This window comes from Mauremys reevesii, linkage group 8, assembly GCF_016161935.1.
Source record: "Mauremys reevesii isolate NIE-2019 linkage group 8, ASM1616193v1, whole genome shotgun sequence".
Taxonomy (NCBI): Eukaryota; Metazoa; Chordata; order Testudines; family Geoemydidae; genus Mauremys; species Mauremys reevesii.
Window position 1 is genome coordinate 80668284 of NC_052630.1, and position 23543 is coordinate 80691826.

Below are 23543 nucleotides of genomic sequence, written 5' to 3' on the forward strand. Positions count from 1 at the left end.
TTTCAGCAAACAGGGTTTTGAGTGCAGTCCCAGCGCGGGTTTGCTGCTGTTCATGGCCACCTGTTGCACTTGTTTGTCTTTTCCCTCGGTTTTCTCATACAGAGTAAACAAAAGCAAAGCCCTCCTGGCAATTTCACCGTCATGAATCTCTGCACCATCCTCGTGCTTTAGTCGCTTTGTTTTACCAGGCGTGAAGAGCACCGGCATTCCTTCCCCCGTGCACCTCCGGGAGCGGAGGCGTCTTTGGGTGCTTCACTCCAGCCACGGCCTAGGTGCAGGCGGGCGGGGGCACGTTCACTCGCCCCCCCCAGGTATGGGCCTGGGGGAGGAGATTCAGCCCCGCTCTGCTCTAGACAAGCCCCTGCCCCAGCTATTAGCACACATGGACGTAGCGGGCTAGGGGGAGCAGAAGGGGCTGTGACCCTAACAAGAGCTGCACGGAGGAACTGGTGCCTTCTCGCCCCTCGGTTGCCCCTCAGCCGGGTGCATGTGTTGGGACAGCAGGTAGCGCCCAGAGCCGGGTCCGGGGTGGGGTGGGGTGGAGCCTTCACCGCCCGCCCCGGCCCCCCTAGCCCGGAGCCCGGGCGGGGGGAGCCGGGCGCGCGCGCTCCGCGGCGGGCAGCAAGGCATGCGCATTGCAGGGCGCCCTCTCACCCCGCTCAGTTATGCCAAGTATGTGAGCGGCGGCAGGAGTCGAGCTGCGGGGAGGGAGCGCGGCGCATACCGAGCCCGCCCGACCATGGGGCGCCGCCGCCACCCCCAGCCGCGCAGGGGGGCGCCCAGCACCCTCCTGCTGGCGGGCAGCGGCTACTGAGGCAGGCGGGTGCGGGGCGGGGGCAGGCATGGCTGATCCTCTGCGCAGGACCCTCTCCAAGCTGCGGGGCAGGAGGTCCCAGCGCGGGGCGGCGGCAGGCGCGCACCTCCGCGGGGGGACCGGCGCCCCTCAAGGTAAAGCCCAGCAGCAGCCGCCGCCGCCAGCCAGGGGGGCGCCGTGCGCTCAGCCCAGGAGCCGGGGGGTCTCGGCGCCTCCGGGGGCTGGGAGCCAGGAGGAGTCCGGACAGCGGCAGCCAGGCTGTCCCCGCCGGGGGAAGGCACCGCGTGGGGAAGGGACACCGCGAGCCCCGGGGGACCCAGCCCCGCAGCCCGTGGCCGCCCCCACGCGGCGCGCTCCTGACGGCGAGGAGGGCGATTACTACGATAATGAGACTCTGCCCTGGGGCTGCCGCCCGGCCCAGGCGCGGGAGGAGGCGCAGGGGCTACCGGCCGCCTGTGCCCGGGGCCGAGGGGAGGGCCGCTGGGGCGGGACCCGGGAGAGCGCGGGTAGGCTGCGGACCCAACTGCAGGAGGCCTATTACCTGCTGATCCACGCCATGCACGACCTGCCCCCGGCCAGCCCCGCCTGCGCGGGAGGGTTCCTGCAGCCCGTCGCCTCTTGCGGGGCCGCGGAGAGCAGCGATGCCTGGTCCTCCTCCTCCGGGGAGGGCAGCCCGCAGCAGCAGGTGTCCGCCCCCGCCTGGCCGCCACCGCCCGGCCAGGGCTCAGCAGGGCGTCCCGGCCAGCTGGTTCCTCCCGGGCGTGGGGGTCAGAGCCTGGGGAGCCTCCCCCTGCTGCCCCGCGGCCGCCCCGTGAAGCCACCGCCTCTGCAGCGGTGTCTGAGCGACAGCGTGATCCGCTACCACCCCGTGGAGCCCGGCCTGGGGCACCTGCTGCAGGGGGAGCCGCCTGGCCCGGCCTGGGACCGGGGGCGGCCGGACGGCGGCCGCGGGGGAAGCGATGCTCCTGCGGCCGCTGAGTGCTCAGTCACTTGCGGGGAGAGCCCGGGCCGGCTGCTGCTCAGTGCCCAGGGCTCCGCGCCGCAAGAGGCAGCGTGCCCCGGCAGCCGCCCGCCCGCCCCCCAGAGCCCCTTCAGGCCGCCCGCGGTCAGCGTCGGGAGGCTGCAGAAGTGGATGTGCAAAGGGCGCCTGCTGACCCGGGGAGTGAAGGGGCGCGTCGGGGCAGGGGCTTCCTCCGCTGACCCCAGAGCCATTGGGACCGGCGCGGCGCTGCCTGCTCAGCCAGACCTCGGAGAAGAGAGGCCCGCAACTCCGCCGGCTTGGAGAGGGCACGGAAGCAAGGCCCTGGCAGCTCCCCCGGAGCAAAGAGTTCTGCTGACAGGTATGTTCGCGGGGATGGCGACCAGACCCCCCCACCTCTTGGGCCTGGCTTCAGCCTGTCACACTCCGCCAAGCAGCTTGTGCCCTGGAAGGCCTGGAGCCAAAATAACCCCACCGCTGGGTCTGCCTTACTAAGGGGTGGTGGCTGAATGGTGGAGGGTTGCCTGCAGTTTGGAGGCACATTCAACCATTTTTACAGGGTGATAATCAAATGCCAGTGTAATGTCTCTGGTTGTGGCAGGGGAATGTGTATGTAGTTTTAGTATAATACACCTTGCCTTCTTGGTTCTAGGGGTTGGCATCAGCGATTTATGATATTTATTGTTACAGGTTCATGCTCCCATAAAAGCAGTATACCTGAAAAGTCCAGTACCATCTGCAAATTAGATCTTAATACTGGAGCTATGTGAAAGCCTAAATTTCCCTCTGAATACTCCCATATCAAACTTTGGGGGGTTTCTTGATTTGATCAAGCTAGATTGCACTTGCTAGTTCTGTCACTAACAGTACTGGAGTTGTGAATACACTATGGCAAAACATTGCCAAAGGCAAAGTTATGATGTGTTTTCCATTTCTCCAATGAAATGGCCTTTTCACAGTGAAAATGTCTCTTTCACTTGTGGAAATTGGCTTTAACTTTCATAGAAAGCAAGGGGGGGGGGAATTGAGGTGAATCCACAAAATGGTACTTCCACAAATGTAAGAACTGACACTTATTTTTAGTAAATCTAATAGTGCATCCTTAAAAATAGTACCCAGATGATGTATGTATGTTTGTTAGAATTTTGTAACTTACACTTGTGTTACTGTATGCACTAGAGTAAAATGATTTACATATAGATTAACCACTATAATATGTTGAAATCATAAAGCCATTGTTTTTAATTTAAAAAGCCCATGTGTTTACTTGCAGTAAACTCAAGGAGGAAGTTAACTGAACAAATATAGTCCCAAATGATTGGTATTGTCTCTTTTATACAGTATTTCATATTTTAAGCAACTCATTCACATTTGGAAATGATTTATTTTAATTAGAAGGTGTAGATGCACACAAACAATTGGTTCATTATTCTGGCCAATAAAACTCATCTCTTAAAACTGAAAAGGGCTTTAAATTTAACTACCAGCCTTTCAGTTGAACAAAATTAGTTTAGTGCAGGTTCTTAACAATGTACCTTTTTCCCCAATCTTGTTTGCTTTATAATTTAATGCAAATAAACACAGTGTGCTTTGGCATATCCAGACTTAAGGCTTGACCCCTGCAACCACTTCCAGGAATGAGTAACTCTAGAAGTAAATACTGCTCATGTGACTAAAAAGTTACAGAATTGAGGTCCCTACTTTGTTCAATATTTAAATGTTTTATAACTCCCCAGGCTTTTTCTTTGTACTGCTGCTTGCTTCATAATTCTTTTAACTTATTTATCTAATTTACTGGAATGTTTGCAAGTTAATTGTTAGTTTGGTTTGAACAAAAAAATTATTGGAGTCTAAATTAATTCTGGTTATTTAGGGGTTTTAGGGAAAATATGAATGACCTATTTTGATCTAGATGTGGAGGAACTGCAAAAACTCTCTTCCCAATTAATTAAAAGGTGGTTGTCAACCTATCCTGACATCCAAAAAATATGTCTTAGAAAGGTAGAGTGCAACCTTTCATTAAAAAATTTTCTACACACAGCTGATAGGCAGAATATTAACCTTGACCTCAATCAAGTTGAAACACAGAGGCCCTGATCTGCAATGTTTGTAAAATTGGGTCCTATTCTTTTGTAAAGCAGTATTTAGTTAGTACTCAGTCAGTCTGTTGCAAGGTAAATTGAATCATTAGTTTTAAAGAAAACCATAATAAACATTGGACTGAAGCTCTTTAGGGAAGGGATCATCTTTTTTTGTTCTGTTTTGTACAGTGCCTGGCACACTGGGGTCCTGCTCTATGACTGGGACTCCCAATTGCTATGATAATACAAATAATTAAAAATAATTTTATCTAGGGAATATATTATAAATAAGACTGTCTTAGAAGAAAGGGTAAGGGATATGCATGACCTGCATATTTCTAAAATCCTTCTACTTATTTAAGGCCTGATCACTAGTAAAGTTAATAGGATTGGAAAATCTTCAAAATATGTCAGTGGGCTTACTGAACTAATTGTACTCTAGATGTATTTCTGTCAAATAGTGCATACTTATTGTCCAGACAAGGAAGTACTTGCACACTGGGACTTTACAAAATATACATTTTCACTAGGATCTATTCTATCTGAAGCTTTTTCAGTAATGCCTAATAATATATTGACTTCTATCTCTGGCTGTTTTCTTTATTTTTTGTCAGATATAATAATATAAACATATTGAGTCTTAGCTGCAAAAGTGGTTGAGGTAGCAAACTTCAGAGCTGACATTCAGAAATTTGATACTTGTGTAAGATTTTAAAAATATTTGGACATTATAGATATTTATAAAATGAATTGCTCTAATTGTTTTCAAAAATACATTGAGCAGTTCAGATAAATCAGAGCATGCATGAGTGCAGGTATGTATGTGGTATATTGAAAGATTTGTGTTAGATTTCCTCTGTGCTATTCCTTGTCCTTTCGTGTGGTATATGAGAAATTTCAAAGTAAAAATGCCTTTTGAAATCAAGGCTCTGATCCTGCAATCCTTTATGCATGTGCTTAACTTTACTAGTGCCATTGACTTAAGTGGCACTGCTGTGGTACTGAAGTTAAGCATGTGTGTAAAGCATTGCAGGATCAGGGCCTAAGACCATATAAAGGAGAAGTGCAGAGCTTACAAATACAGCTGTCTGTCATTTGATTGTAAGTGATGGACTTGATGTTTAAATTGAAGTATACCATTTGGCTGGTTCTGAATTTAAGGTAAGATTTTTTTTTTAAATTGTAATACTGACAGTGAATTTTGGCAGTAGCAAGTTTGCTTATTATTGTCTTCATAAAGCATAAGAGTGAGAAGATTATTTTTGAAATTCAAATTGTGACACAAGCAGTAAATCATGTCATGGAGAGTTATTCAAGAATTCTCAACACATTTTATCATTGTGTTCCTTAGTAAGCCTTACAAGTAAAGTTGTAATTGGAATATTGAACACTGTACTGGTATATGTTGTCAAATGTACTTTGAACTTTTGCTGTTCTAGGAGTAAAAAGTAGCTTAGGCCCAGATTTCAGACATATGATTGGTTTGTATATTTGGGCATGTGTATAATTTTTAAGAGTCTGCACTTCTGAGGATTGTAAGCTTTCCTAACTAATGCTAAAGGGCATACATTTCTGTGCAATTCTGGCAGTAACACAGATATTTTTGTTGTAGAAATAGAGTACTTGAATGTTCCATCTATTTAAATTGTTAGAGAGGAACAATTCCCTATGGTGTTACTGGAAAATTGAGGATTTTAATGCAGCAATCAGATGTAGAAAGCAAGCATTCCTAGCATATACTGTACTGGTTTAAATAAATATTTGACTTTGTGTCATGTCTAATTACAGATGATACAAAATATAAATGTTCAAAATAGCAAATCTAATTATTTGGAGCAACAATAACAGCAAGGAAATTAATTAAAAAGCAAGTTGAAATAATTGCCTTTTTATTATATTGTAGACAGAAATATACTGGTAGGTCTTCACATCAGAACCATTATTAGGATATCCTTACTAAACTGGCAAAATCAATAAACATTACAATAGCTTTAAACAGAGGGCTTGTCTACACTAGGTCTTTTTAGTATGTGTATAGCTATGATACTGTAACTGCACCGATGCAGCTTATGTACACTTGGGTTTTACACCAATACGGCAGCATCTGCACAAAACAAATCCTAGTGTAAACATATCCAATATACGGTACTCAGTATAAGGATGGCTGAATTGTTGTTCACAGTTAATGCTAATATTGAGTTCAAATATGAAAATTGATGTGATCCTTGGCTTGTCCTTAAACAGTGTGTTTGTATTTTTATAAGCTGTACACCATTTATATATTGATAATTTCTACACTGTGTTTTTCACAGTTTTTAAGCTACATGTGTAATGCACACTGAACAAGAGTGCTGGAAAATGTACTTCAGGGTTGTTTTTGCTACTTAAACACTATTTTGTTGAAGTTTTTGTTTTAAGAGTATGCCTAGTTAAATGTTCAATAGTAATAAATTCTCTAGATTTATTGCAAAACAGTACTTCTTCAGCAAACATAATCATTAAAGTAGTTAGCAAAAGTATTTTAAGTATTGGTTGTTCAGAGAGCATTAAATGCTGCCTGCATGCATTCTTTTACAGGTATTCATGAGGAAATAAAATGACTTTAATTAGAAGGAATCTGTTAATTATACTGTACAGACTTGATGCATAGCAACAGTAGAAATAAAGTAGACTTGTTTTGCAAATCTGTGTGTTCATCTTGATCTTAGGTAGCGGGTACTTCGCATTTACTTATTAAAATGCTAGACCCTGAATTTTGCGTTTAATGTGAACTTTACATTAATGTTAAGTGCCGACATCTAAGTTAAAATAAATGTAATGAACAATCAACTTTATAGTACTGGTGTTATTCAGAAGAACTGCAATCTGTATTTAATTCAGTGAAAAACTCAAAGCCTTCAGATTGTATGTAAATAAAGGCACAAGCAAAACTTAAGTGTCATGAATCTAAATTACATAATTGTTTTTTTTTTTCATTTTTATTGTACTTTGATAATAGGAATACTCAAAAATGTTAACATTTTTAGAACATTGCTTTTTGGCTCATTAAACTGTTAAAAGCAACTTGTTCCTAGATACATTTTAACAAAGTGAAACCAGTCTTAAGTGACTGTTGTCTCTTTTGTTCATTACAAAACATAATATGAAGAAATCTACAGTGACCATTGAAGTACTGATAGAATTGGTTGCTTAATGGAGTTTCTAATAAGTGGAGCAGAATTGTATTTGATTTACGGCAGTACCTTTAAGACTGGAGGTTGCCTATAAAGCTGATCTGGGGTACAGGTTTCATTCTAATTGTACTACCAAAGCACTTTCACTTCTGAAGTAGTGTGTTAAGACATTGAAACACACAGAGCTACTTTACAACTTAACTTGATCAGTTTACATTTCAATTTCAGTATTAGTCCTTCAGTGTTTTACAAATGCCAACAATGTGGGTGAGATTTTAAAGAAGATATAAATGTCAAATGGAAATAGTATCTCAAACATTTCTGTACAAGTGCTATTAACATTAAACTCTGGTAGACAGAACCCTTTTCTCTCAAGTACATTCTATAGACTTGGATGCTAGACAGTTTTTTGGCAGCTTGAAATTACATCTCACTTAGGGCCTGATCCTGTGATGTGGTGATCTTTCATTGGGAGCTGAGACCCTTTATCAGCTCTCAGAAGACACTTGACACCTTGCAGGATCTAGACCATAGTCAAGAATATCATGTGTGTCATGAGATATATTAAAGTTAATATTGCACTGCTCGTTATCGATAGGAGTGTCAGCTTGATTGGTTCCCCACATTCTGTTTTGTTATGTGCATATTCTTGGAATGTGGAACAAGTATCAACGTGCTTGTACTATCACTTCCATTGCTATGTCAAAAGATATTTTTGTTTCTTTACTACGTGCACACGTTGTCTTTTGATGGATTGAAATTAAGTTCATGATAGCACAGCATGTCTTTTGTCCTGTGGAACTAGATTTAGTGTGGATGGGACATGACAGCATATGTGTCTGTGTTTTATCAAAACTGGAAGAATGTTCTAAGCACCTCTTTTTCCTCTTTTAATAACAGATTTAATTGAAAATATTTACATATCCTCCACAAGCGGGAGAGAACTTAAAATTCTTATGGCCGGTGAAGTCCCTGAGCATAGGCCACAGCTTGACAGCATCACAGTTTCTAAGAAACGTAACTGGCTACATCAGAGTACTCTAAAGGCCCCTAATCTGGAAGAAGAAAATATCTGTAAGAAAATGCAAGGAAATACTACCCATGTACCCAAATCATCCAGTCCATTACCTGGACCTAAACTGCCACCAGTTCCTCCCAAATCACCTGCAGGACAGGAACATCCTGCAAGAACCTCTAGTTTTGTAACTGCCGTTCACCATTCTACAACCCCTTCAGTTTTGAGAAACTGCACTTTAGACTTCAGTGAGGATAATGATGCAGATGATGAAGGAGAAATATGGTACAACCCTATCCCTGAAGATGATGAGCCTGACTTCCCCAGAGTCCATTGTTTTACTGGGAAAAACTCTGTTAATTTGGACTCCCATACCACCAGTTTCAAGATGTTGCCTGGGAGTGACCCGATTAAAGTAATGGGGCACAATAAAGGCCTTCCATACTTCTCAGAATCTGCAGGAGACAATCAAATGACTCAGGCCTGTGAAATTAATCAAGCAGATTCCATACATTCCACAGCGTGTGTGCAGCTGCACAAGCAGAGTTTTGTGTGCAAGACTCAGAGTGCGACAGCAATAGAGGAGAGCCCTGCATTTAAATATTGTTCAGCAGGTAAGAAAGATATGGACTATATAGATGTTACACTCCTGTCTTTATTTTTATAGGAAAGTTAAACATTGGGGTTTTTTTCTCTTCATTGTGAACATTTCTATAAAGTTGATGAAAATTATGGCCTACATATTTTATAATCAACTTTCCAAAGTTGGGTACATAAAGTTAGGCACCTAATAAATGGCCTAACTTTCACAGGTGTTGAACACCCACAGATCACGTTCATTTGAATAGGAAATGCTAGTGCTCAGCCCCTTGCAAAATCAGGTCATTTATCTATATTCCTAAATATGAGTTTAGGTGCCTAACTTTAGATACTCAAGTTTGAAAATAATGGTAATTATCTACAGTATTATTTTTTGGAGCCTTTAAAACACATTTCCGCTCTGAAAAGTGACCGTAAGAGAGGGGTTCCACATTTTGTATGTATTGATGACTTCTGGATCAAATTTGCTCATCTCAGATATAAAAAGATGTCCTGTTTTAAGCCCTGGTTACCAGCTCTTTGAATGGAGTCTGGAATCTGAAATGTAAACTGGTTCGTTATGGCTCACACCTTGCCAACAATAAAAACCAAGCTCACTCTGTAAATTTAACAGTTCTGTTGATGATGCACAAACACATTTTGTTTTCTATGTCTTAGCCAATTCTAACCCTAGGTAGAACTTTAACTCTAGCTCTGTAACTACTTAATTTCCTCAGAAGTCTCTTGTATGTGATTTTTATCAAAGGCTTTCTGAATGTCCGTATAAATGATATCAACCCTGTCTCCTTTATCTACTATCTTGTTGACTCCCTCAAAAACTTCTAATAGATGGGAGAAGAACAGTTTTCTTTTACAGAAGTTGTGCTGGCTTGTCTCTATTTATAATGTTCATCAATGGTTATGTCTATGCTGTGATAAAAGACTTGTGGCTATCCTGGGTTAGCAGGCTCAGGCTGTGGGGCTATAAAATTGCAGTATAGATATTTGGCCTTGGGCTGGAGCCTGGGCCCAGGGACATTCCCCAATCCTCCCCCCTGCCCCCAAGCAGGGTCCCAGAGTCCAGGCTCCAGTCTGAGCCTGGACATCTACACTGCAATTTTTTTAGCCCTGCGCTGAGCCCCACAAGCCTGAGTCAGCTGACCTAGGCCAGCTGCAGATCTTTTCTTGCAATGTAGACATACCTTAAGCATTTTATACTCCAGTTTTAATTATTGTTTCAACTGAATATATACATTCAGTATTGTATTGAGGTTGGTGTCCGCCCCTAAAAAGGAATAACTTCTCATTGACAAGGTCAAGCAACTTGCCGATCTTGACTTGTAGTATCATATTGAGTGAGCGAGAGATGTGATCTGAGCATAGGAATGGGAGACAAGATACTCCTGAGTTCTCATTCCAGATCTGGTTCTGATTAACTTTGTCCCCTTGGACAAGTCACTTAATTTGACATCCTCAGTTTCCCTGTATAAAATGGGCATATTAATATCCATGTTGTGAAGATTAATTACTGTTTTTTGGTAAAAAAAAAATCTTTGCAGATAAAAAGTCTGCGTACTAAGTTACTTTGCCCAAGTGTCTAAGTCACTGTTGAAAATGGGGTTTAGGAGACAGTCACCTAGGGTATGTCAACACTGCTTTAAAAAAAAAAAAAAAAAAGGCTGTGTCAGCAAGAATCATAGCCCTTGTCTACAGGCTGGGGCTTTTGCTATAGCACTACAAATAGAAGTGTAGACATTCCCTGGAGCTCGGGCTCTGAAACTCATCCTGTTGCCCCTTAGGTCACATACAGATTTTACCCTCTATAACCAGCCATTTGTGCCATGATGTACTGTCACATCTAGGAACCCACGTTTTGTGCTTTTGTTTGGAAATGTAGTAGAGGTAGGAGCGTGTGTGTGTGTGTTTAAGCTGCAAAGTGTATGTGACAGTCTACAATTTCCATTCAAGTTAAAAATATTTTGCTTTGTAGTCTATATTAAATAACTGGTACTATTACATTTGATTGCAAAATGTGACAGAATAAGCAGACCAGTGCAGGGAAGCCAAGTGTGCGCTAGCCCTACAAACTGTGTTTGACCCATTTAAGAGATTAATCTCTCAGTACGTATGTGATTCTCAGGAACATTAATAGGGGTCACTTGCTCCTTTTGAAGGACTAAACCCTTTTATGTATTAGGCAAAACTGGCTACAGTTTTTCATGTTGGAGAATCAAAGTTATATCCCTTCAGATTAATTTGCGCTTTGAACGTATGTCTATAATGAAGTCTGGTAAAATTGATTATGTATTTCTCCTGTGAAGTTTACTCTGTATTGAGTTAATTAAACTATTTTAAAGCAGCTCTCTTTTTCTGTGTGCATTGAATAGTGATCACATTGACTGGATTAATTGATGATGAAGTGGGTCCCTGCTGTTAAGTAATTGGCTTTATTGTGGAGGAGTAGATAGTGCTTCTTTTAATCCAGTTAAGGTGTCTACAGTTATTTTCAGTCAAATTTAAAATGACAGCTCATCCAGACAAAATTACCACATGAAGGGCAGCACATCTGATTTAACTTTATTTGTATTAGGGCAGAGTCTGAATTACACAAGCAATTGCTATGCAGTAGATAAATTTCTATATCTTCATAGATGCAAATACATCAAGCAGTAACTCTTGTCAAATGCCCTGTGACTGTTTAGCAAGTCTGCTTTTACTAGCAAGGAAGATGTCTGAGCAAAGGGTACTGCTATAGGTTAAATACAAAAACAATGCTTTTATATGTGTTCCTAATAACATCATTGGTTTTTAGTGTTAGGGTATTCTTTTTATTAATGAGATATTGTTTTTATGACTGTTTTTCAGCAGAGATACCAATTGTTTTTGAATATTTTGTTTTAATTTCTTGAAAATGCTACAATGGTTTTGAAAACTATTCTTTAGTAAAACATAAACATTTGGATTTAATTACTCCTCAGCAGTCCTTCCAAACAGTGTACTGAATGGGCTTTTTCTTTAAATACTGTATCAATGTCTTGGGGCCTAATCCTGTAGATTCTTGTTTGCTTTTAGTTCTCGCTCATACAAGTAGTTCCAGAATTAGTAGGATTACTCACTTATGTACTATTCATGTGAATAAGGATTTGCAAGTTAATTTCCTTGATGCATAGTCCTGGCCATGCTTAATATTTCAACAGTTACTGAGATATAGAATTAGATACTAAATATTTGGATTTACTTATATTATATTTTCCACAAAGCAAAATTGCAAATATAAAATTCTTATAAAAGTTCTTTTAATTCTTTGTGATAAAGTAATCCATTCTAAAAGTAACCTAGATTTTAAATTAGAAGTGTGAGCTGATGCTTTGGAATCTGTAGGAAAAAAGTTTTAGTGGATGCAAATAGTGTTTTTTTTTTGACATGCATTTAAGGAGAAGTACATATGATGTACAAACTGAAAAGTCCTTTTTTCTAAACAGTATATACAAAATTCAAATTTCAAAATATAGAATTGTATAAAAATGAACCCTAACTGTACAGCTTATTCAGTGCTGGTATAACCGGCAAAATGTTGAAAAATGACACCTCTTTATAATGGTTTGCATCACAGAATTGTGAAATGTTACTTTGGAAGATTTAGGTACAATTTTTGGTGGTGGTTTTTAATATACTAGTACATTTGAAGCTGTGGTGTTGGGTCTTGGTCTAAAAGAAATTAGAATAGCTACCTGTAAATGATGTTTCTTACTTATAATGAGGGCCACAGATCCATGACATTGGGTCTCTGTCTATGCAGCTTTGGAGGCAGGCCAAACCTGTCTGTCATTGGAGTCACAACTATCCTGCCACCTTTGAGAAACTGCCATATTTTTGTCTGCTGCTTCAACACCTCCCTGCTGCAGAGCAGTTTAAAAAATGGCTTTAAATCTCCAAGTTGTCACCATCTGCCTTTGCTGGCAGAGGGGGTTCCCTTTCTCCCCATAGTCCATCCCTTCTCTTCACCCAAGCAGAGTGCAGCATGGCAGAGAAGGCTCAGACGAGACGGAAAGCCAGACACTGTGTCTACTGCACCTCACTGCTGATTGAGTGCCTGCAGGGAGATCTGTGCCTGTTCTGTGGAGACTCAGGCACCTCTCAAGCGGGTCTGTGCTCACATTGGGCCACTACAGAGATTCCTCTTATCCCTCCCTCCATTATTTCTTATCCACCCCTCAGTAAATGTATCTTTCTCCATGACGACTGAGCAGATTCAAAGCAGGCTTTTCAAGAGGCCAAGTAGTCAAGACAGTTACTGCCATAGGTGTAAGCCTGGAGGGATAAAACTATCACATGGGATCAAGGAATGTTCAAGGATCTAGTCCAGGGGTAGGCAACCTATGGCACGGGTGCCGAAGGCGGCACACGAGCTGATTTTCAGTGGCACTCACACTGCCCAGGTCCTGCCCATTGGTCCGGGGGGCTCTGCATTTTAATTTAATTTTAAATGAAGCCTCTTAAACATTTTAAAAACCTTATTTACTTTATATACAACAATAGTTTGGTTATATATTATAGACTTATAGAAAGAGACCATCTAAAAATGTTAAAATGTATTACTGGCACATGAAACCTTAAAGTAGAGTGAATAAATGAAGACTCGGCACAGCACTTCTGAAAGGTTGCCGACCCCGATCTAGTCCAAACAAGAGAGCAAGCACAGTATAAGCTGGCAAGAGCTCAGGGCAATCTGATAAGGTCTCGAGGCTCTGCTCCCATGTCTGGGCTCTTCTCTTGTGCTGATCATGACAGGCAGAATGTCTTATTTCAACAGAAAAGGACGACGAGTTCTACAGTCCCTCAGAGAGAAGCTCACCTCCTGATGACTTGGGCAAAGGAGAGCCTGCAGTCAATTCTCTCCCTTTATGTCCAAGGGAAGATTGAAAGTTACAGCCAACTGGCTCAGCAGGCCAAAATTAGACAATCCCAAGTGGGAACTATTACTACTAATAAATCTACTAACTCAGTGTATTCTAGGGCCTGGTGGAGGTTTACCCATTGGTACCAGAACAAGGGTCTCATCCACAAATCTGCAGATTCTTGAATTTCTTCAAGACGGACTCAGGCTAGGTCATGCAGTTCAGACATTCAGAGGTCAGGTGGCTGCTTTGACTAGCATCCTTAGTGCGGCAGACAAGTAGTAGATTTCATCTTATCCAGATGTCCAGCATAGTGTGGGTGTGGTAAGTTTTTGTTTGTTTGTTTTGTTTATTTTGGAGTCACATCTTTTCTTCCTCCTCCGGAAGTACAGAGAGTTCTTTTGTCGGCTCTTACCTGGTTCTCAGTGCCATTACAGGTCATCCATTTGAATCAATTGTGAAAGTGTCTTTACTACTTTCTAACACAGCCTTTTTGATAGCCATCTTGTTAGTTTGCAAACTGTCTGAGCTGGGACCTCTTTTCCTGGAACTTCATCGCTGCACCTTCTATAAAGAAAGTGGTACTAAGAATCAACCCTGTTTTAATGTTGGAGATTAACCCCAGGTTCCATAGAGTATAGGAAATTATCTTTCCATCCTTCCATCCAGCTCCAATACCTTCCACAGAGAAACTGTGGCATACTTTGGATGTCTGCAGAGCTCTCAAAGTCTCTATATTCATTGTATAGCTTAGGTCAGAAGGACAAATGCTTTTTATGTTTTATTATCCAGTGTCAAAGGATAAGAGAGCTTCAAAATCTTCCATTTCCAAGAAGCTAAGATATTGTATGTCAGAAGCATAAAAGTGTGTGTATATAATCAACAAAGAATCCTGTGGCACCTTATAGACTAACAGACGTTTTGCAGCATGAGCTTTCGTGGGTGAATATAATATAATTATGTGTATATAATATAATTATAATTAGGGCCCTACCAAATTCATGGCCGTAAAAAAATCTGATTTCCCCCATGAAATTTAGCTATTGTAGGAAAGACCAGATTTCACAGAGTTGGGCAGCCGCAAAGCGGCAGCTGCTGGCCAAAGCCCAGCACTGAAGGCAGCGCTGCTGCTGGAAGCAGCACAGAAGTGAATGCAGCATGGTATGGTATTGCTACCCTTACTACTTCTGCACTGCTCCTGGCGGTGGCGCTGCCTTCAGAGCTCGGTGCCTGGCCAGAAGCTGCCCAGCTCTGAAGGCGGCAGCACAGAAGTAAAGGTGGTAATACCATGACCCCCTCGCACAGTAGGCTTGCGACCCCTCCCCCACCCAGGACCGTGTTTGGGGTTGGAAATCCCACAGTTACAATACCATGAAACTTCAGATTTAAATATCTGAAACTGAAATTTATGATTTTTAAAATTCTATGATGGTAAAATTAACCAAAATGGACTGTGAATTTGGTAGGGCCCTAAATATATTATAATTTTTTTTTAAAAAAGGTTACTCCCAGCTTCTAATAGCAGAGCTTTTTTCTCAAAGCTATGGCAGCTTCATGGGCAGAAAGACCTCCTACAAGCAAAAGTGGAAAGCAGCCACCTGGTCATCTGTTCACACCTTCTCCAAATTCTACAAGCTGAACATGCTATCATCGTCTGGTGCTGCCTTCAGTACATGGGTGCTCCTCACTATAGTATCCCAGTAACTATTAAGAAAGAGTTACCTCCCCTTTCCATCTGTATATGACTGTATATAGTCCACACACACACACACACACACACACACACACACACACACACACACACACAGAGTGGGCACTGCTATGAAAATTCCAATGTCATGGATCTGTGGACCTCATTATGAATAAGAATAGGAAAATGTATCCCTTATCTGAAAATCTCCTTTTTTGGAGCAATGAGGTCCACAGATCCATCCCCCACTTTGCCTGTTAATTGGGATTATTAATTGGCACTCAGCTTCTTATACAATGAATATCTTGCTCTGCAGGAGGATTGTCATGTTTAGTCTTAATGTTTAATTTTCCTTACCGTGCATTTTGTTAGTTTGCCTAGGGCCATGGAAGTCTCTCAAGTGGCAGAGGAGGAGCCTTACCTAGCCTGCCACTGATTTGATAGGTTTTGGTCTGCCTCCAAGGCTGCATACACTGGAGACCCAATGTCATGTGGGCCTCATTACTCTAAGAAATTAAATTTTCAGGTAAGGCACAGATACATTTTCCTATTCTCCATCTCTGTTATAATAGTATGGTGAAACTTCTGGGTCAGTCACTGATTGACTTTGGGAACATCTTCGCTGCTTAAAAAAAAGGGGGATATGTGTTTATACCAAGATAGCTGACTCCGTGTAAAATCCTAGTGGGTAGGCTTGTGGGTAGTGACTGTAATACCAGGTTAGCCTGGGATGCTGTAGAAAGGTCCCAGTGCTCTTTATTGATAGGACACCATCAATCTTGATGTGTTAAGCTTCATGCTGTCCCCACAGCTCCCTGATCATTAAGGTAGTTGAACTCTGCAAAGGAAATGGGACTGTATACTGTCATCTTTTTCTTGGGTGGTGCTAGAACAAAAGGAGAGAAGCCAAGTCAGGCAGAACAGAGGAAGCTGGATTTCAAGATCAGACGGGGCCATCGTGATCATCTAGTCTGATCTCCTGCACATTGCAGGCCACAGAACCTCACCCACCCACTCCTGTAATAGACCCCTAACCTCTAGCTGAGTTACTGAAGTCCTCAAATGATGTTTTAAAGACTTCAAGTTACAGAGAATTCACCATATACACTAGTTTAAACCTGTAAGTGACTTATGAATAAAGTGTTACACCTCCTTCCAATAAATTACAGATGGAAGAGGGATTCCTATCTCTTCTGTATACTTGAAGCAGGTTTGTCAGAGCTTCTGAAGGTTGAGGGCCTAGTCATGTGTATGTGAGGCATCAGTTGACAGCTCAGCCTTACAGGCAGAAAAGGCAAATAGACCCAGCAGCTCGAGTTGAAGTAGCTATGATGTCCCTCTTTCTTGGATTGTGATTTGTGCTAAATAACCCTTTTTGTGACCTGGCTGTCAGAAAGGAGTAGGAACTGCTTTTGCATCTTATACTGTGAAAGAAACAACAAGAACTGAGTCTGTCAGGAGGCAGGGCGGGGTCAGAAGGGCATGCTTATAACTTATATGAGTAAAGTGACTGACCCAGATGTTCCAGACTGGTGTATCAGAGCTGGAGAAGCATTAACGTATGAAAAATTGGCAGCAAACTCATCCTAGTTTTGTAGATTTTGAACATTCAAGTTTGGCTAGTGAGCTAAACTGCTACTATACATCTGTTTCTTCCTCTAGTGAAATATTGCTTAAGTTGTATGTTGCTCAGCAAAAATCATTATTGTAATGGAAGAGCAGGCAGTTCAGCCGGTTTACTTGCATTATGTGCCTCTGGAGACTCTAGTCACCACCTCTTTAATTATGGACTACTTAAAATAATTCACTCTTAATCTATTGGGGCAGTGGGGAGCTAGGATTGCTGAGTGGACGGGTTTATCACAGCCTGGTTGCTATCAGAACATAAAGTCTCCTCTCTTTCAGGAAAGGTTTTTAACTCCTAATAAAAGCAGCAGGGGGAGATTTTTAAACCTGTAACAACCTCTTTACTCCCACACTTTGGGTCATCAGCAGGAATTGAGCCCGGAACATTTAGCTAGATCTCATCGAAAAATGGTAGTTGTCGTGGGGGGAAAAAATGTTAGTCCATAGGTTTAAAGACGGAATAATTTTCCATTTACTTGAATTATTTGCATACATTTAACGCTCCCTTCCTTTTTAAAAACAACAAAATAAAAATGGGATTTTGTTTTTTTCCCTTCTGTCTCCTTTTCATTTCACCAAAGTAGGCGAAAATTATAATTTCCTTATTTCTTAACCTATGTTGTTCAAATTTGGGGAAGCGCATATTCTTCATTAGAGACTGTTTATACTTCAGCTTTTTTACATCAAAACAGGTTTGGAGCTGTCTGAGCACAAAAAGACTTAATGGGCCAAATCTGCAGCTTGTGTAAGTCAGTGTAGTCCTATTAACTTCAGTGGAGCTATGCCAATTACAAGAGGAGAGGATCTGGCCCAACATTTTTGTGTGGCTTAAAAGAATACTGTGTGAGGGTTTTTCCCGCGGCTTGGATATCTTACACCAGAATTGCTTTGTATGTGGATGTTTTTGTTTTCATTTGCTTATAAACATTCCGAAGTTCATCAATGGGCTGAGAAAAAGCATGAGAAATCCAGATGTAAAGGAAAATTTGTTAGAAGCCACTGAAAAAGCTGTCTTTTTTTTTAAAAAGAATGGTATGGTTTTAACTGTAGTGTCTGTACCACAAAGCTTTATATGAACTTAAAAAAGATGTTTTCAGAATTATATGTATCATGCCTACTAAGATAAGTATTCCTGGAAAACTATAGGAAAAGGTTATACTGAACAGAAGTTTTATTTCAGTAGTAGTTTCAGGTTTTCATTGGAGTTATATACTTGGATGTTTGTTTTAAAATTGTAACAGACTGTTGCCCAGTTATCCATTCACCTTAACTCATTACTTATAAAAAATTACAATTTTTTCTGGTAAATTTTAAAGCACGTCAAACCTTTAAAACTTCTGAAAATGGAGGAAAAACTTGTATGTAAGTCAGGGCAATCAAATATTATGCCTTTAAAATAATATAACTTGTTGGCAATCAGTCTGACAGAGATTTATATAGAAAGACAAGGTGGCTGAGGTAATATCATTTATTGGACCAGCTTCTGTTGGTGAAAAAGAGAAGCTTTCAAGCTTCCAGAATCTGAAGAAAAGCTCTCTTCTCCAGGTTAAAGTGAGCTACCTTATTCCCTTAGGGCACAGTTGTGTAGATGTAATTTCATTAGGACTAACCTGAAGGACTGATGGACGCTGATTCTGAATAAAAAGCTGAGATGAAAAGTATCTGGATTTATAAAGTACTGCAATTCCCATGGGCTACTTGCCTCTTTTCAGTTATGAAAAAGGCTTTATAACTTCGTTCAATTGCATTATTGCACAAACCTAAACATTTGATTTGTTAATCAGAGTCAATAAATAATTCATTGAGGTAATCACGTACAATGCCAAGTCATTTTTGTTCAATATAGTGTCCTTCCAGGAAAATTTGCAACCAGTCTAATATAAAACTAAATCTCTGAATTGAGTTGTTCTTCAAAAAACATCTTTTTCTCTCTCTCATGCTTATAAAGCCAACAAATAAGTGTATAAAGCTGATTTGTGTAGAAAACATAAGTAATGGCTTTCAATTTCATTATTTTAACTTGACTGTGAAGCATTTTGTTTTTTTCATGGTGATGCCTTGGTAGTCATTTAAACAGCAGGTGCCTCGTAGATATAATTTCCTCCTGCCATACTTCCTGCGGAATATTTTTCAAGTGTAACAGGCATGATCATAAGATTCTGATTGGGTGGTAGTAGGAAGTTAGGATTGGGTTTATATAACAACATTCTATGATTTGTCATACTATAGGTAACCAGAAGCAGTTTATTTCCTTAAGCAATATTACATGAAAGCCATATAGAGTGATCTGTATTGCAGAGTAAAAAGTTGTTAGATTTAGACTGTAGTAAGGTTACATTCTGCAGATTGTTAAAAGCTGTTTAGTATACTGTTCTGAAAATCACGTGCATACCTTAGCAACTTTCTGGCTTTACTGGAAAAACATGTGGCTTAATACTCATTGAAATACTGGCCTGCATAATAGTTGACTGTTAAAGTTTCACTCAGCCACATATTTCATTTTAACTGTTCAGTGCTGAATACAGCAGAATTTGGACACATAAAAGTCAGAATGTTAGATTGACTCTTCAGTTCTAATGAAACTGAGAGAAGTTTAATATGTTGGCTTGCTTTTCTAAGTCTGTGCCAGAGACTTCTGACAGGAAGGGAAGATTAATGATAGCAGGCTAAAGCATGGTACTGCTTACTATAGAATGCTTCAGGCCAGCCCACCAGTGGGACTGTGCTGTGATTTGCAGTACAAGGGAAGGCTTTGTCCAGTTTTATCAAACACCACATTTCTTACTAGCTGCTTGCCAGAAAAACACAGCAGGCATGCTAGAAAAAGTTCTTTCCCTGTAAGGAAACTATTTCAATGGGACACAGCAACTGAGGAAGCAAGAAAATTCATGTATTCTGCTGGAAAACAGATCTTATGCATTATTTTTCAGAACTGGAATTTTTTTACTATCAGGAACCTTTTTGGGGAAAAAAAAGAAATTGTATCTGTAAAAATTATCAAAACGATTTTCAAGTTAGTCCCCAAAAGTTAGATTTTTTGTAACATCTGCAAAAACAATTTAAGAATAAGGTTTTAATAAAATAGTGAAGCTAGCCTGTATGATTTCACTGTTCAAGCTGAATGAAGTGTATAAAGTAAACTAACCTTGTAAATGGTGAAAAGTAAATCAGGTTAGCAGAGGGGTATTGTGAAGATCAATTAATGACTGTACAGTGCTATGAATTAAAGCTAAAATCATTTAAAAAATCTAATGGTAGTAACAAAGGTGCAGACATCTTATTAAATGTGACAGTGTCACTGAGTATCCTTTGTAAGCAACGCTTGCTGATTTGCAGATTCTCCCAGTCCTGTATTAGCAAAGGCTTGTCATTTATGCTTTAAATTTTGTCAATGGTTATGACCAAATATGCCAACTAGAAAAGCAAGTATATTAAAGAGGTTCAGTATGCACAGAAGCTATGTAATATCTAATCTTATATGGATCAGCATGCATTTTATTACCAAGATTGATAGTTAAAACTTTCCTGTTTTTGTAGTTGTAGAAAATAGAAGTTTGGGTGTTTTTTTTTTTTTTTTTTTTTTTTTAGTATTCTGACCTCTTCCTGTTGTGGTGGGCTGGGAGGAAGGTGCACTTTGTACAGTCTTTCTGGTTGCCCATAGCTAGTGATCTTTTGTGAAGTGGTCTTAAATTCTCAGTGGCAACAGCTATGTTATCCAAACTGCAGAATTAATATGGTAGTAGCTGCTACCAAGGAGGAACATAAATATTACAAGGGAGAAAAAGATGACTCAAAATGAAGAGATTGTCAGCACTATGATCTCACTCCTGCTGATCAGCTTGGAATTACTGGGCCCAGTTCCCCTCTCGTGTGTGTCCTAATTTTACCCTGATGTAACTCTGTTAGCCTCAGTGGGATTACTCCTGATTGACACTGGTGAAAATGAAAAGAAAATCGGATCCACTGTCTTTTGAGACTGGTATTCCCTTGAAGGTCCTGATTTCTGTCATAGGGTAAAGAGCTTGTGTGCACTCAGCACAGAAAATTACATGACACCTTTCTGGTATATGTTCCTCGTCAGCCTCCTTCCACTGTTAATATGATGGAAGGCTTTTATTCTTCAACAAAGTGTCAGTTGATGTGACTTGTTTAAGCCTTAGGAAACTATTTCACAGGTGAAGGTCACATGGGAACTGGCTAACTTCCAAGCCTGTTTTGGGGGCATTGTGCCAGGAAAGAGGAAAGTGTTTTTGGCAGCTAAGAGGCAGGACAACTTGGGACTCTTGGGAGGAATGAAACCTGAGAGGCTGTAAAAATAGTAAACCCAATAATAATGGGGGATTTCAACTATCCCCGTATTGACTGGATACATGTCACCTCAGAATGGGATGCAGAGTCAGTTTCTTGACACCATAAATGACTGCATCTTGGTGCAGTTAGTCCTGGAACCCACAGGAGGAAAGGCAATTCTTGATTTTTAGTTCTAAGTGGAGCACAGGATCTGGTCCAAGAGGTGAATATAGCTGAGCCACTAGGTAATAGCAACAATAATCTAATTAAATTTAACATCCCTCGGACAGGGCGGGGCGGGGAGGACACGAAAGAAGCCCACCAAAGTAGTATTTAACTTCAGAAAGGGAGCTACACAAAAATGAGGAAGCTAGTTAAACAGAAATTAAAAGGTACAGTCTCAAAAGTGAAATGCCTGCAAGCTACATGGAGACTCTTTAAAAATACCCTAATAGAGGCTCAAATTAAATGTATATTCGATATTAAAAAACATAGTCAGAGGACCAAAAAAGTGCCATCATGGCTAAACAACAAAGTAAAAGAAGCGAATAGAGGCAAAAAGGCATCCTTTAAAAATTGGAAGTTAAATCCTACTGAGGAAAATAAGAGTATAAACTCTTGCAAGTCAAATGCAAAAGTATAATTAGGCAGGCCAAAAAAGAATTTGAAGAGCAACTAGCCAAAGACTCCGAAACTAACAGCAAAAAAATGTTTAAGTACATTAGAAGCAGGAAGTCTGCTAAACAATCAGTGAGGCCACTGGATGACCGAGGTGCTAAAGGAGCACTCAAAGATGACAAGGCCATTGTAGAGAAACTAAATGAATTCTTTGCATCAATCTCCATTGCAGAGGATGAGCCATTCTTTTCAGGTGACAAATCTGAGGAACTGTCCCAGATTGAGGTGTCATTAGAGGAGGTTTTGGAACAAATTGATAAATGAAACTGTAATAAATCACCAGGACCAGATGGTATTCATCCAAGATTTCTGAAGGATCTCAAATATGAAATTGTAGAACTAACTGTGGAATGTAACTTATTTAAATCAGCTTGTATACCGGATAACTGGAGGACAGCTAATGTGATAGCAATTTTTAAAAAAAGCTCCAGAGGTGATCCTGGCAATTTCAGGCCAGTAAGCCTAATTTCAGTGCAAGGCAAATTGGTTGAAACTGTAGTAAAAAAACAATTATCAGACACATAGGTGAACATCATTTTCTGGGGAAGAGTCAACATGGCTTTTGTAAAGGAAAATTATGCCTCACCAATCTTAGAATTTTTGAGGGTGTCAACTAACTTGTAGACAAGAGTGATCCAGTGGATATAGTGTACTAGGACTTTCAGACAGCCTTTGACATGACCCCTCACCAAAGGCTGTTAACCAAAGTAAGCAGTCATGGGATAAGAGGGAAGGTTCTCTCCTGGATCAGTAACTGGTTAACAGATAGGAAACGAAGGGTAGCAATAAATGGTCAGTTTTCAAAATGGAGAGAGGTAAATAGTGGTGTCCCCCAGGGATTGGTACTGGGACGAATGCTATTCAGTATATTTATAAAGGATCTGGAAAAGGGAGTAAACAGTGAGGTGGCAAAATTTGCAGATGATACAAAATTACTCCAGATAGTTAAGTCCAAAGCTGACTGTCAAGAGTTACAAAGAGATCTCACAAAATTGGGTGACTAAGCAACAAAATGGCAGATGAAATTCAGTGTTGATAAATGCTAAGTAATGCACCTACTGAAAAACATAATCCCAACTATACATACAAAATGATGGGGTCTAAATTAGCTGTTACCACTCAAGAAAGAGATCTTGGAGTCATTGTGGATAGTTCTCTGAAAACATAAACTCAATGTGCAGCAGCAGTCAAAAAAGCTAACAATGTTGGGAACCATTAGGGAAGGGAGAGATATGACAGAAAATATCATAATGCCTCTATATAAATCCATGCTATGTCCACATGTTGAATACTGAGTGCAGATCTGGTTGCCCAATCTGAATAAAGATATTGGAATTGGAAAAGGGCAACAAAAATGATTAGGGGTATGGAACAGCTTCTGTAGGAGGAAAGATTAAAAAGACTGGGACTTTTCAGCTTGGATAATGGGTGACTGAGAGGATATGATAGAGATCTATAAAATCTTGACTGGTGTTGAGAAAGTGAAAAAGGAAATATGATTTATGCCTTCACATAATACAAGAACTAGGGGTCACCCAATTAAATTAATATGCAGCAGATTTAAAACAAACAAAAGAGGAAGCACTACTTTACACAATGCACAGTCAATCTGTGGCTCTCTTTGCCAGGGGTGTTGTGAAGGCCAGAACTATAACAGGATTCAAAAAAGAACTAGATAAGTTCATGGAGGATAGGTCCTTCAACGGCTGTTAGCCCAGTT

General features: G+C 40.9%; 1 protein-coding gene across 7 annotated transcripts in view; it reads left to right on the forward strand.

Moving 5' to 3' along the window:
* The first annotated feature begins 395 nt into the window (after positions 1-395).
* The window catches only part of SYDE2 (synapse defective Rho GTPase homolog 2), a 56702-nt gene continuing 33554 nt past the window's right edge, over positions 396-23543 (forward strand). For 5 of the 7 annotated variants that reach the window (XM_039485977.1, XM_039485973.1, XM_039485974.1 and 2 more), the window contains exons 1-2: positions 688-2154; positions 7948-8676. In XM_039485977.1, the coding sequence (XP_039341911.1) occupies positions 843-2154; positions 7948-8676 (2041 nt within the window). In that variant the 5' untranslated portion in view covers positions 688-842. Of the gene's footprint in view, positions 505-687; positions 2155-7947; positions 8677-23543 lie in introns of those variants that run through there. The other 2 variants (XM_039485979.1, XM_039485978.1) reach the window with 2 other exon arrangements.